This window comes from Carassius carassius, chromosome 11, assembly GCF_963082965.1.
Source record: "Carassius carassius chromosome 11, fCarCar2.1, whole genome shotgun sequence".
Taxonomy (NCBI): Eukaryota; Metazoa; Chordata; class Actinopteri; order Cypriniformes; family Cyprinidae; genus Carassius; species Carassius carassius.
In genome coordinates this window covers 19,638,772-19,652,980 of record NC_081765.1, presented here as the reverse complement: position 1 = coordinate 19,652,980, position 14,209 = coordinate 19,638,772, and the positions used below count along the sequence as shown (strand labels likewise).

The following is a 14,209-nucleotide window of genomic DNA, read 5'->3' as shown; positions in this document are numbered from 1 at the left end:
TTTAGCGCCTACTTCTTCATCCCCTCCTCAACCCTGGCTCTAATGTCCTCGCCTGCTCCATTAAACGGCAGAGAAAGGGCCCAGATTAGACTGATAAAAAGAGTGAGAGCTCTGTTTGGATAACACCCTCCCTGCCAGGGCCTCGCAAAACAGGATTACAACCATCGTGTGTGAAGAAGTGTGAGAGAGCCGGCCTGCCAGGGTATCGTAAGAAGTGGTCACTAAAGAAACAGCATTAAGTTTCAACATATGTGAACCATGTGAATGTTTCGGTCACAGTAGACCAGGTGCCATGAAGGAGTCCTTGAAGCATGATGGTTTTATGGATATATTGAAAGCTAAAGTTTCTTTTAGTGAGGAATAAATACTTCAGATTCCGATATGTAACTTCCGAGGACCTGAACGTTGTCGTCTGAGCTCAATGAAGTGCCTAATCTTGGCAAGGACAATGCTGTTGCCTTCAGTACAACATATAATACAATTAGCATTTATTGCACTCATACTTTTGTCCATCTTAGTTCACCAAGTAAACTTTCTTACTCTTTCAGTGGAGATATCAAACAAAAGGCTGTGGCCAAACAAAGCTGGCTTCTAGGCAAGTCTTACACAAACAAATATGGTTAACGGGGTTGCTAAAAAAAAAGGAAGACTGCCCAAAACTCTGTGCTAATTGTTTGAACTAAATGGGAAGAGCATTTGTATTCGGTCTATAGTGTTTGGAGAGTTGCTGGAGATAGTTCAGCATTCAGTGACCTCGACACGGAGGGCGAGCATTCCAGAGCTGTGGAAGAACCGGCATTAAGTAGCAACACTATAAGAAAATGGCTCCTTAATAAGGTAAGCCAATTAAGAAGCTGAAAGAGAAAGTAATGTGACGTGAATGGGAAATGCCTCAAATTTGGGCCTTACAGAGGCAGTGGGGGAGACAGCATAAAGGCCTTGCGGCGAATGCCATGTATAAGTAGTACACAAGAAGAGCGACAAAGTACTGACAGTACAGAGAGCATTTAATGTGTTAGTTCACCCAAAAATGAAAATGATGTCATTAATGACTCACCCTCATGTTGTTCCAAACCCATAAGACCTCCATTCATCTTTGGAACACAGTTTAAGATATTTTAGAATTAGTCTGAGAGCTTTCTGTCCCTCTATTGAAAATTGATGTACGGTATACTGTCCATGTCCAGAAAGGTAAGAAAAACATCATCAAAGTAGTCCATGTGACATCAGAGGGTCAGTTAGAATTTTTTGAAGCATCGAAAATACATTTTGATCCAAAAATAACAAAAACTACGACTTTATTCAGCATTGTCTTCTCTTCCGTGTCTGTTGTGAGCACGTTCACAACACTGCAGTGTAGTGATGTCCGGTTCGCGAACGAATCACTCGAGTTAACCGGATCTTCTTGAACCAGTTCACCAAATCGAACTGAATCGCTTGAAACGGTTCGCGTCTCCAATAAGCATTAATCCACAAATTACTTGAGCTGTTAACTTTTTAATTTGGCTGACACTACCTCCGAGTTAAAACAAACCAATATCCCGGAGTAATTAATTTACTCAAACAGTACACTGACTGAACTGCTGTGAAGAGAGAACTGAAGATGAACACCGAGACGAGCCAGGATAACGAACGAAACATTGACTCGTTCACGAGTCAAGAACGGGTTGCATCGGTTTTCGGACTGAGAGACTGCTTTGTTTTGTGGAAAAAAAAATATAAATAAAATATTTCAACACTTATTTATCAACTGAATTAATTAAAAATAAATGAATTAATAAAATTAGCTTTTAATGAAATATAAAAAGACAAGCTGTAATTGACATGTAGAATGTAAAAGACGTGAAAAAAGGGGCAGAGAGGCAGTGTCAGGCATTGGGATGCTGGGGAAGAACAGAATGGAATAGAAGCAGAGGCAGGACTGTCACGCTTTGTTTTTCTGCCTGTTGCTCCTGAATGGCAGTAATTAGTTAGCTGGGTGGGGGCGGAGGGGTGGAGAGGAACCCCAGCCTCCCACCAGGAGACAGAAGGGAGAGGGGATGTGGGACAGGAGAATAGATGTTCTGAGAGCAACAGAAAAATAAGGGCAGAGGTCATTCTTAAGAAACAGAAGAATGACAAAAATTCATGCACGGTAATAGGGGGCTATGGAGAAACGGGGTGCAGAATGAGGAAAGGAGAGAGAAATAAAGATGAGAGCATGGTTTCCTATATTTTTTATATATGAATAGTTATTTCAAACATGTAAGTTAAAGCATGTAAATTTCGCAATTTAAGTTAAATTAAACATTTTAACGATGAATAAAGTTTCAATCAAATAAGCCAAAAACAAGAGCAAAATTAATAAAAATGGATTAAAATATGAGTGGTTTCTGGAAGTCTTATGAAAGTAAAATTATGATTTCTTAAGACGAATTTAAGGAATAAATGAAACTGAACAGAATATGTCAATATGTTCTCTAAATATAAATTTCTTAAGAGAACACAATGAGATGTATTAGCAGCACAACTTCCAACCAATCTCCAATACAAAAAACAGATCCAAAAATAACCGTTCTAAGTATTTTTGTCTTGTTTTTCAGTGCAAATGTCTATAAAAATCTTAAATTAAGATGTTTTCTTGGAAAAGTTATCAAAATAAAGTGGATTTATGATTTAAAAAAGGACAAATATCTGCAAACGGGCTCAGAGAAATCAACTTAAAGGAACACTTCGACTTTTTGGGACTTTAGCTTATTCACAGTATCCCCCAGAGTAAGATAAGTCCATACATACCTTTTTCATTTCTGTGCGTTCTGTAAGTGTAATTTGACGCACCCACCGCTAGCCTAGCTTAGCACAAAGACTGGATGTAAATGGATACTGGTAGCATAGTAATCCCAATAAGTGACAAAAATAATGCAAACTTTTCCTATTTACATGTTGTGATCTGTATAGTCACAGCGTGTACAAATAACAAGGCTATATGAGACAGAGAGAATTTTTAATCGTATAAATACTGGGAACTATATTCTCACTAGGCGTAGGAGCACAGCTAACGTTACTTGGGTTGAGTGGCTACTTGGGCGGAGTGATTAGCGCAGCACACGGGACCGTAAACAAAACAAACGTGACTAACTAGCTAGACGTGACTCGTGATCATGGCTGACTTTGAGGAATTGTCAGACTCAGAGGAATTTTACTGTGTATCAAACCAAGATCCAGAACCATATAGTTTTGAGCCAGAATACACAGACGAGGAGTTACAAACTTTGGAAGCTGTAAGACGAAGGGAGAATCAGAATGAACACGGACTGGTGGTGTAAATGTGGAACATGCCAACCTATGCCGACAGAAACCGAGTGCCTTTGTTGTAATGAATGGGACCGGGTATTGCCATCAATGTCAAGGCTTGATGACAATCAAAATATTTGCGTCACTACCACGGAAGATTTCTCTGCCCTAATACACCCGGCAGTTGTCTTTTTTTCCCATTGTGACAAGATCAACTGGAAGAAACGCCCCATGCCGAGTGAACCTAATGGTCAGCTGTCCACCAAGTAAGTGATTTTGTTATAATGATCATTCATAGTTCAATGAAATTGTAGTATAGCCATTGCATACAGTGTGTCACAATAATAACAATAAAGGGGATACACGGATCCCCTATTCACGTAATAGTGTCACTACTAAGGTTATATTACATTAGCATGGCACTGTTACAGTATGGCTAATGTTAGTCATCTCAAAACATAACGGAACACTTACAGCAGCAACAGGTGATCCAATTTGTCCTGTCTTTATTATCGATGGGATGGCTGTATCCTTTAGCACATGTTTCATGGTCCGTGTGGCAACTTGCATTTTTTCAAAATAGTCGTCTACAGTAAAATGTTCAGAGCAAACGAAATACTTCGTGATGGTGTTTTCAGGTGTGTTTGGATCTATTTCCAGAGCAAGTAGCCATCGATTCATCAGGTCAGCGTTTGTGGTTGGAATTCTATGAAACATCATAGTAATACCTGGTCTCCCCTGTTTATTGTTGCAGTTCTTTACAATACAGCGAACACCCATGATTGTACACTATAAATCTACTATCTAGTAATTGCTGACTCTATTACTCCAACTCTGAGCGAACTCTCTTCTCCTCACCACGGCGCGTCTCGGGTGCTGCGCTAATCACTCCGCCCAAGTAGCCACACCGCTCAAGTAACGTTAGCTGTGCTCCTACGCCTAGTGAGAATATAGTTCCCAGTATTTATACGATTAAAAATGTTCTCTGTCTCATATAGCCTTGTTATTTGTACACGCTGTGACTATACAGATCACAACATGTAAATAGGAAAATGTTTGCATTATTTTTTGTCACTTATTGGGATTACTATGCTACCAGTATCCATTTACATCCAGTCTTTGTGCTAAGCTAGGCTAGCGGTGGGTGCGTCAAATAACACTTACAGAACGCACAGAAATGAAAAAGGTATGTATGGACTTATCTTACTCTGGGGGATACTGTGAATAAGCTAAAGTCCCAAAAAAGTCGGAGTGTTCCTTTAAATCAGATAAGTCATCAACAGATGGCTGTTCTTGTTTTAAAGTAATTTATTTTCTCCATAAACAATTCACATCTTCACTCTGCATCAAGTAAATGCATCGGTTTTAAAGTTGCTTAGATATTTCTATTGGAAAACAAGACAAAAATGCTGACAAAAACATTATTTTGCAAAGCATGCAACATTTAATGCAATGCCTTTATGAATTTAAGACTTTCTGCTTAGATTTAAAACCTTTCAAGGCCTTAATTTGTGTAAGGGAAAAATAAAAAGTTTATAAACCTGTTAAACATATTACAGATGGATTCACAACACTAAGTGAAAAGCAGAAGGTTAGTGTGTCATTGATACTGAGGCTGCACATAGATCTACAGTGACTCTGAACATCAGGGTTACGAGAGGAAGGGTGTGAAAAGTTCACTTCCACAGCTTCTCAACTCCCACTGCCAGATGACACTGAACAGACACTGGGCATGGTGATGATGTGTGCTACAGGTGTGTCTCAGTGTGTGTGAGTGCGATGAAGTATTTTATCACAATCAGGTGGGACGAGGTTAACAACACATCAGCCACACAAAAATGTATGAATGTCATTCCATTGAAAAAAAAAAAGTTAAGTGACATTCACAGTCGAGAATGCGATCAAAACAAGCACAAAATAATAATTTAAAAAAAACATGTTTATTTTATTTTGATGGTATTTTCAGCAACCAATACTCCAGTTTCATATGACCCTTCATAAATAATCCTAATATGCTGATTTGGTGCTCAAGTAACATTTCTTATTATTCAAAACGACTGTTGCTTAATATATTTGTGGAAACCATGATACACTTTTTTTTGTAATACTTTGATGAATAGAAAGTTCAAAAGTAAATAAAAATAAAAAAGTACACTTTTAAAGGATTAGTTCACTTACAGAATGACCATTCCAGGATTTTCTTCATATAATGGACTTCAATGGGTTGAAGGTCCGGATTGCAGTTTCAATGCAGCTTCAAAGGGCTCTACACGATACCAGTCAATGAATAAGGGTCTTATTTAGTGAAACCATCGGACATTTTCTAAAAAAATTAATAAATAAATAATAATAATTTATATACTTGAAACAAAAATGCACGTCTTGCACTAGTTCTGCGATGCACGTCCGCAAATTCATGCAGGGCGGGATGAAAAACTGCATCTCATTTTCTGCTTCAACTTCAAAATCATCTGACATCGTTGTTTTACCTTTTTTATAAACGGTGTTTGACTTTCTTTGCACGTTCGTTTTGTAAACACTGGGTCGGTGCTTTGGGCCAAAATCACACGTGACCTTTCCAACGTGATTACGTTATGCGTGAGGTCGAGCTAGTGCAAGATGAGCATTTGTGGTTAAAAGTATATACATTTTTATTTTCTTATGAAAATGACATCCTGGGATCGTGTAGAGCCCCTTTTAAACTGCACTGAAACTGCAATTTGGACCTTCAGCCCGTTGGTTCCCACTGAAGTCCATTACATGGAGAAAAATATTAAAAATATTGATATTGGATCATATTCGTAGTTACAGTGATGAATATCTGTGGTAACTATGCTAGGACACTTGTTTGATGTGAAATTAATGAGAACTGACTTCCTACATAAGCGCAAGATTAAAAAAAAAAAAAAAAAAGCCTGACAATTTGCTTGTGAATGCCATTTGAATTGATATTTTAGATCGACTGCAATGACATTCAGTTTTAATACATTTTGGAGCAACTGTTACTTGCTGACAGAGTTTGAAATCCTTCATGTTAATTTATGACATCATTGATAGTTTGCGCACTCTCAGCTCAATTGGTAAAACATTTTACTACCTTTTACTCCATTCAGCAGAATTTCGTAGATGATCTCACATCGCACACACACACACATTATATATATATATATATATATATATATATATATATATATATATATATATATATATATATATATATATATATATATATATATATATATATGTTTAAAGAAAAAAAAATAGATGTTAATACAAGAAAGAGATAAAACTACCTGCTGCAGATCTGACAATGAGTAGAGGTGCACATGCTGTAACAGGTATTCTCTCGGAAAGATCCTGCAAAAATAGAAAGAAAATAAAAATCACATTAGTGTGAAATGCATATGAATGTCATCTCAAGTCAAAACTGAGCATGCACATATCTGTAGAAAAATAACTGCATTAGCCTGCACACATATACCTACACCTCCATTTCAGGCGGAACGCTAGTGTCCTGTCATCTCGTCTCTGTAACCATAACAACATGGGACCAAATTGCTTGGAAATAGGGGTTAATTCAATTGAATTGGAAAAAGGCTGTAAAATAGGCATTTAAAAGCACTACCCCTTATTATGGGTGAAGAGGGGCGGCTCTGTCTCTCTCTCTCCATCTGGCTGGCTATTATGGCCCTCTTCACCTCTCTCCTCCCATGAGCCTACACTCGCTCTTTCCCTCTCTAATTCACCCACGCCTGCTCACATTACAAACTCAAGGGCCCACAGAATTATCCAGAAAAGAGGGGACTGGGAAAGCAACAGGCACACAGTGAGATAAGGAGAAAGAGGGGATATGCTGTTAAGAGAAGCAAACGAGATGAAAAACTAGGAGATATTGGAAGTGATTGATCTCATCTTTCACCACATGAATAGTTAGTCCATAATATCCACCGACAACTAAGCAAACAGAACAGATGATTCCTTCTAATTAATTGGAGATGCAAAAAATCAATTCATTCTTACATAATGCTATTGGCTAGACACCCTATAGCTGAATACTTCAACAGGATTCAGTCTTTTTTCAGGCTGGAAAATGGGTTCGATTAAGTAGTCTGACACTGGAAACTGGTTTATCTTTACTCCTGCCCACTAACAGTTCATCCATTCCGCCTCTTCAGTGGCTTGGGTCCATCATTAGCAGGTCGTCAGACAGATGCTGGCAATTAGAGACAGGCTTACAGGCCACAAACACAGCTAAAACACAGGAGAGAGGGAATTTATGGCATTATGACATGGGAGGAAAGTATGCTGGGTAGTTCTGAGCTATAATGAGGCACTGAGGAGTAAACGTAGCTATTATATTATGTATACAAAATCACATATGATTTAAAACGGTTTGTGTTGATGCATGTGGCCCAAATGCATGCATGGCTCGCTGGACATCACCTCAGTTTTCAGCTTTGAGGATTGTGGTGAAGCTCCTTTTTTCTCATTCAGTGCCATAATCTCATTACTGGTTGAAGAGAAGCATGGCGGCTCTCCAAACAGCCCAATTCACAGCTCGTCCCTCAGGCCTCATTAGGCCAAGCCATCATTACGACGCTAATCTAAGTCTAAACTGAGTCATGGAGGCAGGGGGTGGGATGTTTACTAAGCTGGGGATGAAATCTCTTTTCACTTGTTTATGGAAAGCTTAAGGGTCAATGTGCTGCAGCAGGTGTCATTAGTACAAATAGAGCTGATGATAGCTGCTTTGTTGCATGTTTGACATAAGGCATGTCAAAAATGATTCTTTATCAAGAGCTGTCGTGTGTTGTTTGAGGTTTAATAAATATATGCATTTATGAGTGTAAATGTGCTGTTAAAATGAGCGTAAAGGTGCTGTCTTGATCATGTTGTACTGTTCTCAGATGGGTCAGATAATTTCTGTGTGTTCTTTCAACTCATTAATGAAAAAAGGAACCATTTTGGGGAAAAAAAGGTGATTTTTAGTTTAGTTTTTTTTTTTTTAAATGAATACAAATCACACAACCAGTGTAGTCCAACTCATTCCCAAACAAATAAATCTTTTGAGCTGGTTGTTTTTAGTGAATCAAAATCATTCAGCAGGGCAAGAGTAGTTTAATTCTAAAACTAATTATTCTCATTAACTTTTATTATTATTATTATTATTTTTTTTGTAAACACTGTCTTTTCCTGAACCAATGGTTCTTCTGAGTTGGTTCTTTAGTAAATCAACACACAGCTAAATGCCTGTAAAAAAAAAAAAAAACTGAACTCATTAAAAAAAAAAAAATGTTTTAAATGTATTTATTATCAAAATGATTTCAATTCAGCAATGGAACTGACCCCCCCACCACTTTATTTAAATCACAATTGACAGATTTGCGGTCTTAGAGAAGTATGAATACCTAGTTAATAAAGGGTCTGGAAACCACAGAGCTCAAAGCTTTACATACCCACAAATCTGATATAAGAAGTGAGGTATTACTGAACATCTTAAGAAGCCTGACAAAGAAAAGATATTGCACTGACAAGATTTCATGGTATAATGTGCTATCTTCTGTAGGACAAGATGAAATCCTAACTTAATCCCTGTGGATGTGTTGTTACGCCGATTTGCCAGCCTTTGTAAAGCTTGTTCAAATCAGGACAGTGTGTGAAAAGAAACCTGGTATCTCTGGGTGTTCATTTTCTTCTGATTATGGAGACATCTTTCTGCTTTCTATCTCCTCAAGCATAAATTCATCTCTGCTCATGGCAGAGCTCCATGTCTTTATCGTTTGTCCTTTCTCAGGGTAAATACATATAAGTGTTTACAGTGGTGGTAACCAGGCGAATGGATCACTTTTTGTCACCTAAGACTGGAGTGATGGCAGCTGGAAATTCACCTCCACACCAACACATGAATAAAACAGCTATTTTAAATTGTAATAATATTTGACAATATTACAGTATTTACAATTTTTTTATCAAACAAATACAGCCTGGGTAAGTTTTAAGACTTTACTTTATAAGACTCTGAGATGGTGTTGTCAAAAGTACAAGATGAAATGTGAAGATATCAGCATTTCCCGCTGTCATTTTGAGCGTCTATGAGCAGATATATTAGAGATCCGCTGAAAGACGCTGCTTTGAAACCACTCGGTGAAGAGTGTTTAGCGATGATCTTTGTAGCCAATCACAGACATATCTGTTGAGCGAGTGAACACAATGGCCAATCAGAGCAGTTTAAGAATCCACACTACAGCGCTCAAAATGCTAGCAGGAAATGCTGGCATTGACACATTTTTCAAATTTCAGTACAGACATCAGTACTTTGGACAACACTACATTAAGACATTACCAACAACAATCTTTTTAAGGTAAGTGTAAATTTCACATTTCATTCATTTATTCAGAAATTAATGATCAGTTTTGGAACAACTTTAACAGAACTAAAATTTGTTGGGTGAATTATGCCTTTGTGTGTCACATGATATGTCTTAAGCACTACAAAACACAGTAAGGTGTGTTTGATTCACTTAAATAACTGGTTTTGGGTCACCTTAAAATATCTGGTTCATAATAGTTCAAGAATTGGACTACACATCAATTTCAAAACTGGTTCTCATTTCCCAATCCCAGACATGAGGGAAAACTCATAAAAGGTAGTTAGCTTGTGTGTGGATCAGTGAAGTGCATTAGATCAGACTCAGCGGTGTGGACTGTGACAGCTCCCACTCTCCTCTCTGTGGATTAGTGTAAACACTCGAGGGCCTCTTCACAACCGCTCATAAGCGTCCAGGTTGTGCAATGAATGGCTAAGGTAATATTTTAGCGCCACTGCCCTCATCAATCCTACACTGTTTGGAAAAACGAAGCATTAGCCTGATGCCTGCTAATAGACTGGACATAAACACTACCCCTCTAGCGCTGCCTCCTGCTAGGGTCACCGCTGCTGAACCCCGTAAACACAGCGGCCAGATAAAGTCACCACTCAGTAGGCAGCTGGGACCCCTCCAAGGAGATGAACCTCAGAGAGGATTTTCAGTTCAAACTGAGGTTTGCTTTGCTAGAGCCCTCATGTCTGGTCTTCAAACGGTCATCCCCCTTCTACGTCCCCGTGCAGTTCAAAGGAGCCAATACATAGGAAAGGGTACTTGCCCATTCAATAATTCATTGATTCAAACAACAAACAGAGTTCTGAACATGTAGCTAAGAGTGCATTAGCAACACCATTAAGTCAACATCAGAAGTTTATTTATTTATATTTTTTGAACGTTTTTGTCATGCCATACTTTATTTCAATAGAAAAAGATGGAAATTAGTTTACCACAAAAAGAATGTGAATCCAAAGATGTGTTTCATGGACACTAAGAAAAATAAACTCTAGTTTCCTCTTAGTTTACCCAAAATTTAGTTTACCTTTATTTTCATGACTATGAAAATTGTAGAGTCACACTGAAGGCATCAAGGGCTATTTGACCAAGAAGGAGAGTGATGGTGTGCTGTGCCAGATGACCTGGCCTCCACAGTCACCGGACCTGAACCCAATCGAGATGGTTTAGGGGTGAGCTGGACGGCAGACAGAAGGCAAAAGGGCCAACAAGTGCTAAGCATCTCTCGGGGAACTCCTTCAAGACTGTTGGAAGACCATTTCAGGTGACTACCTCTTGAAGCTCATCAAGAGAATGCCAAGAGTGTGCAAAGCAGTAATCAAAGCAAAAGGTGGCTACTTTGAAGAATCTAGAATATGACATATTTTCAGTTGTTTCACACTTTGTTGTTATGTATATAATTCCATATATAATTCCACATGTGTTAATTCATAGTTTTGATGCCTTCAGTGTGAATCTAAAATTTTCAAAGTCATGAAAATAAAGAAAACTCTTTGAATGAGAAGGTGTGTCCAAACTTTTGGTCTGTACTGTATATACTACCGTTGAAAAAGGATTTTTTTTATTTTTTGCTCAACAAATAATAAAATAATAAAAATAACATTTATAGCATATATAAAGATTGTAATACAGGGTTTAGAATGACATTTACATTTTTGTGGGAACTTTCCCTTTAAGAATCTAAATATAAACTTTCACTTAACTCTAAATTAAGTGAACAGTTCTATTTTTTGATGATTAACTGTCAATATAAAAGGAGGTGAGGCATTTTGGGGGGAAAAACTGGTGGTAGCTTTCCATTATGAGATATTTCATCACAGAGCTGTACAAGCTTTCGTCTCTCATGGTGTGAATGTTTATGGCCTCCTAGCACAATCTCGTGGTCTCCACACTGACCCTGGTAAGAGAATCAAGCATTCGTCACATAGACAAGCCTTTTAGTGCCGAAACCTTCGCATAAACACAGCTCTTTCACATTCCCGCTCAACCTGGCCCTTAGGAATACACTAAAGATCTGCATAAGGATCTTACTCCCAGTAACCAAATGCATTCCTTGAAATAGCATCTAAAAATTCATACTTTGTTAGTGCTACATGCTTAATACATGTATTACAACCAAGTTACCTCAACTGTATATACTGGCAGGGCTAAAAAACAAAACAGATGCAAAACAGTCCCATCTTACAAGAGGAAAAGCGTGTGTCCCTGCTGGCTTTAATCAAACAATGTAATCAGAAACACTGGACTACTAAAAAAATTAACTAGGAAATATTTATACACTCGCACACTGATATCAATGATAATAATGATAATCAATAATAAGTCATAGCAGATTTTAATTCATTTGCATATGATTCTAGTTACCGTAACCCCTTTTTAAATAGGTGAGAAACAAACTAACTTATATATTGGTCCAATTTGAGATCACTTTCACTAACCCTGCCTTTCCTATTCCTGCTCTTTGGCATTGCTCACCTGCGGCGGAGGTCTTCTGCCACTGTGGCCCGACAGCTGAAGAGGTAAGCCCTGAGAGACTGGAGCTGTTGTCTCAGTTTGAGAACGGCCGCCAACGCCTCGCAATGCTCATACAGACACGGGTTCAACTGCTGGACATCTAACAAGGGCTCCTCATAAACAAACTCCAGAAACTCTTTTGCTTGTTTTGACACCTGAGCCACAAAAACAGTGTTGTTAATTATAATCACTTTGTTGGTTGGTGCAAAAGCTGATTTCTAAACTCACCAAGGAAACGTACAGAATTATTAACGATACTCAAGATATGGATTGGGTTTATAGGTCTGTATACACACACCTTGTGTTTGTTAGTGTCCCAGTTGTGGAGCAGGCGAGCAGGTATGAGGAAGAGGTTGTCCTGGTGACAACTTGGGCAGTAGTACCAGCCGCTGTAAGAGCAAACTTTGGCCTCGCACCGTGACAGACCCACTGGCCTCTGACATCCTAAATGGAAAAACAAAGCAACAATAAAAAGGAAGAACCTCAAACACCTCAAATCAAACCCAGGACAGGACTTAACTCTGGGTTAAAGACAACATTAAAGGGGGGGTACAATGGTGTTTCGTGTATTCAGAGTTGTTCACAGTGTTAAAAAGATTGATTCTCATGCTAAACATGGCCAAGGTTAAAAAAATAATTTAGAAGAATGTCTGAGAATTTTCTTACTTGCGGGTTGGTACACGTTTCGGCTGGGGTTTTTTTCGATCGTGGATCTAATGACGTAGACGAGAACGGAGCTCCTTATATGAGCATTTCTCCCAGACCGCGCACACATTAACCAGAGGAAAGCGAGACCGCGCACATCAACACACTTCAAAATCATCGGCAGCGCTGCATAGGATTTGTTCGAGAATGCCTCCAAATTAGTGCATTTTTGGATGTGAGGCAAAGTTTACCGTGTTCAGCTTCCCAAAGAACCCAGCGTTACATGAACAGTGGATGCAGTGGATGCACATTTTTTCCGGGGCAGCAACGGAGTGTATCAATGCCTTATTGTGTTCAGGTCATTTGAGTGACGAATGTTTTATAAACGAGGCCGACACTGGATTTGCACATCATTTGCTATTAAAACATTGAGCCGTTCCGGTGATAAAAGACCCCAATCATGTAAGTACAATTACAAATCTGTATTTTGTTGGAAATCAGCACATAAGTGAATATATGTTAATGGAAACAACACGAAACATCAGTTTTATAGCTCCGCTCACGGCACGCCTCCAGGAGCTCGGCTTTTTCCGGAAAGAATCGGAAAGCTGTATTTTTCTTTTATAAATATGATAAAACTAAAGACTTTTTGGATATATGAAGGATGCAGTACTATATAGGTTCTCAAGATTAACATGAGATTAGGTGAAACGCTGTATGTTATTTACCCTTTAATGACCACCTAATCTACTGATGAGGGCATGACCCTGTTAAAATTTGACAATCATTAGCAGAAGGTGATCAGTCTGTTTGGGTTGTGTACTGATGTGTCAAGGTTTACGACACAACCCTGGCTAAACACAGTTAAATATTACTGATGATCCAGAGGGTTTAAAAGGCACTGATAAAAACCAAAACAACCCTCTACGAACAACCTGGCAGTTGAATCGCCATTGGCTAGTAATTTTTTTTAAGTTTACTCACCAGACTGACATATATATATATATATATATATATATATATATATATATATATATATATCTGAAAGTACACTCTTAACATCAGTCAGTTAATAATTAATTATTATTGAATAATAGAACTTGAGTAATTAGAATTAAAACTTGATAACCATGTTTGAATGCTTATTAATCGTTTTAACTGAATTTAGGACTGGTGGTGGTGCTTTTTTGGTCATTCAGTGTGATAGATGAGAGCCAGCCAATGAGATTGCAGTTTGCACATTATCTCCACCCACTACCGGAGGAACCAGCAGTTCTTAAGTTGAAGAATTCCAAAGGAACACTGTTATTCTGACAGGAAAATACATCAAAGAATATTTTTTACAGTGTTGCGTCAATTTCTGTCTCTCTTCTCTCTCTCTCTGAGTGTGTGTGTGAGAC

General features: G+C 38.3%; 1 protein-coding gene across 3 annotated transcripts in view; it reads right to left on the bottom strand.

Annotated features, from left to right (window-relative positions):
- Window positions 1-14,209, bottom strand: part of LOC132152962 (pleckstrin homology domain-containing family M member 3-like) — a 39,534-nt gene that overhangs the window by 6,094 nt on the left and 19,231 nt on the right. For 2 of the 3 annotated variants that reach the window (XM_059562000.1, XM_059561999.1), the window contains 3 exons: window positions 12,463-12,608; window positions 12,126-12,319; window positions 6,567-6,630 (listed from right to left, as the gene is read on the bottom strand). In XM_059562000.1, coding sequence (XP_059417983.1) covers window positions 6,567-6,630; window positions 12,126-12,319; window positions 12,463-12,608 — 404 coding nt within the window. Of the gene's footprint in view, window positions 1-5,469; window positions 5,597-6,566; window positions 6,631-12,125; window positions 12,320-12,462; window positions 12,609-14,209 lie in introns of those variants that run through there. The other variant, XM_059562001.1, reaches the window with a different exon arrangement.